Source organism: Nestor notabilis, unplaced genomic scaffold (genome assembly GCF_000696875.1).
Source record: "Nestor notabilis isolate BGI_N333 unplaced genomic scaffold, ASM69687v1 scaffold12931, whole genome shotgun sequence".
Classification (NCBI taxonomy): Eukaryota; Metazoa; Chordata; class Aves; order Psittaciformes; family Psittacidae; genus Nestor; species Nestor notabilis.
Window position 1 is genome coordinate 13,830 of NW_009915226.1, and position 2,717 is coordinate 16,546.

Genomic DNA, 2,717 nt, shown 5'->3' on the forward strand with positions numbered 1-2,717 from the left:
TTGGAAAGGACCTTAAGATCATCCAGTTCCAACCCCCAATTGAATACAACGGAGCTGTTTCTTCACACTAAACATGACTTTCACTCCTGCTGCGTAGACCACGTAACCAAACTAGAGCTCACTACTGTTGTTTCATTGATGCTGAGCATTCTGCTGTCTTTCTGTGTGCAAACCTCAGGCCCTGATGGGAAAAGTGTCACAGCAAATCCCCGTGTGTGGCTTGCCACTGGAAGGAAGTATTTTTCGTAGTATTTGACCTGAATAAGCCAGTTTTCCCATGAGACTCTCCTCTTAAATGTCACTTCTCAATATAGTCAGAAACAGACCCAGCAATTAGGTAGCATTAAATTAAAACTTTAAATTAGGAAACTTTGGACTCTTTGGAAGTGCTGTATTCCCCTTTTTTAAATGACAAGGTCACCATCTGCCTGAAGTTAAATGTACCATTTCTAGATGAATTCCCAGCTTGGTTAACTAAGAAATGCTGACCTGTTCTGGGTTAATAGGAGAATCATCCCGCAAAACTTGGCATTAATTTTGGGATCTTATCAATTGTGCAGCCTATTGAACAAATAATTTGAAATACTGTTAAAAAATCAGAACAAAATTCCAGGTTATTTAATTGAATCTCTCTCTGCCATAATGCAATAAGAAAAGACATTGTCACAAATAACCTAAGAATTGCTAATACTTGAGTACTGATGGCAAAACAGACTTGGCTTATCTGCTCTGATACTGAAAGTCATCACTAAACAAAGTCACTGTTTCAGAGCACAGAAGACTGACACAGCATTGGAATTATTGCTTATAAAACCAGGTAATTAAAAAGCTGGACCTTGGAATAAAGGTATGAGAATGCTGACAGCAACAGTGACACTTCTCTAACACCTTGGTCCTCTCTGAGGCATTCAATAGCTGGGGACTATTCAAGTTCTTAACAATACACTCAGGTTTTCTGGCTATTTTACACAACACTGGGGAAAAATCACACCTACCTGATTGATCTGAAAATAGCTCCCATCTGCTTCAATTCTGATCTTGGCTGCTGCTTTCCCAGGCTTTTTTTCCACTTTTACAGGTTTGATACATTCCTGAAAGAGAAATAAAGCCCAAAAGCAAGGAGATGAGCAACAAAGAGGTAGATTTACTAGAAACTACAATGACCAAACAACTATTCCTAGAGTGCTGCTTACTGTCCCTTAAGCTATGCTGGATTTTCCAGCATCTAAAACCACAGAGGGAAAACGTAAAAGCCAGAGCTTCTTACCCCTTTCTTACAGAAGGAACACTTCTCCAGCATCATACCAAAACCAGAGGCCAATCTGCTGCTCTTTCTGCAGAACACAGCGATGTTTAACAGAGCCTTGAAAGGAGCAGAGGCTTCTCTGCAGTCTCCCCTCTCCAATCTTACAGATGCACTCTTCATGGCAAGTACTAAGTGAAGGAGGCGTGGCCACTACAGTCAACATGTGCCTTGTGCCAACGAAGGCTCATTTCATGTGCAAGGGACTCTGACGACCTCAGATGGACTCCCTCCACTGTTCTGTATTGTTCTGTGATGAAGTCTCAGGGGTGTTTTTTTGCATTTTGTGTGATTTTTGTTGTTTGGGCACCTTATGGCTCCTTGTTCTACTTCTATAGCCAGGATCCTCTTGGCCTTTTACCATCCTTGCTCTGCCAACATCCCCGGGTTCCCCCCCTAAATTAATCCAGCTTTACTACATTCTGCAGGGACTGGCAGGACCAAGTCGCTGTGATGCTCACTGAGTAAACCACCAGTCTCTACTTGGAACAGAAAGCAGGCTGCATCCTCTATGTGACAGACTTCACCAGGAAACCCAGGTACTGCAAGGAGTTAATGGGCTTTGCTCTGCCCCAGTCCACTGAGCTCACTTCAGGATGGTTTTACTGCTGCCAGCCCATGTGTCTATGGTGGGGGGCTTGGAACTAGATGATCTTAAGGTCCTTCCCGTCCTATTCTATGATTACTCTCTTGTACTTTTGCTAGTGCTTGAAGACTCCAAAAGGAGTAACCTTGACCCATCCTTGCTGCTCATTCCCACCTCTCTGCTGCCCGCTCCTGTACGCTGGCATGAGCGTCTAAGTGTGCAAAGAAACTCACTGAAGGTTAAGCTTTTTTGGGGGGTGGTGTCTTAGATTAACATTTAACACGGCATGTTGCAGATTGGGATGGGAATGATTTTCTCTCTTCAGCTGCTTACAGAGGTTTGCACCCACCAGCGTTGTTGCCCTTTCTATCCCCTGTGCATGGAGGAGATGGTTGATTTATCTCCGTGCTTTTCCCCTTTTATTTAGAATCCAATAGAAGCAATGAGGCTGGAAAAGACCTTCAAGCTCATCCAGTCCAACCATTCCCAGCAGTGCCAAGGCCACCACTGACCCCTGGCACTGAGGCCTCGTCTACCCGGGCTGTGAACACTTGCAGGGACGGTGCCTCCAGCCCTGCCCTGGGCAGCCTGTTCCAATGCCTGAGCACCCTCTGGGCAAGGAATTGTTCCTCAGCTCCAGCTAAACCTGCCCTGGGGCAGCTTGAGGCCGCTTCCTCTTGTGCCACCCCTTGTTCCTTGGGAGCAGAGACCAAACCGCCTTCTCCATCCTCAGGCACTCGTAGAGAGCGATGCGGTCCCCCCACAGCAGGCGGCTGCTGCCACCCTCCTCCCTCAGCGCCATCTTCCCTCCTCCAAGCGGCGCTGGCC

General features: G+C 46.2%; 1 protein-coding gene across 1 annotated transcript in view; it reads right to left on the minus strand.

Moving 5' to 3' along the window:
• The window catches only part of NARFL (nuclear prelamin A recognition factor-like), a 10,094-nt gene extending 8,791 nt beyond the window's left edge, over positions 1-1,303 (minus strand). The window contains exons 1-2 of the mRNA XM_010024031.1: positions 1,268-1,303; positions 996-1,091 (exon numbers count right to left, since the gene is read on the minus strand). Coding sequence (XP_010022333.1) covers positions 996-1,091; positions 1,268-1,303 — 132 coding nt within the window. The remainder of the gene's footprint in view (positions 1-995; positions 1,092-1,267) is intronic.
• Positions 1,304-2,717: the final 1,414 nt, after the last annotated feature.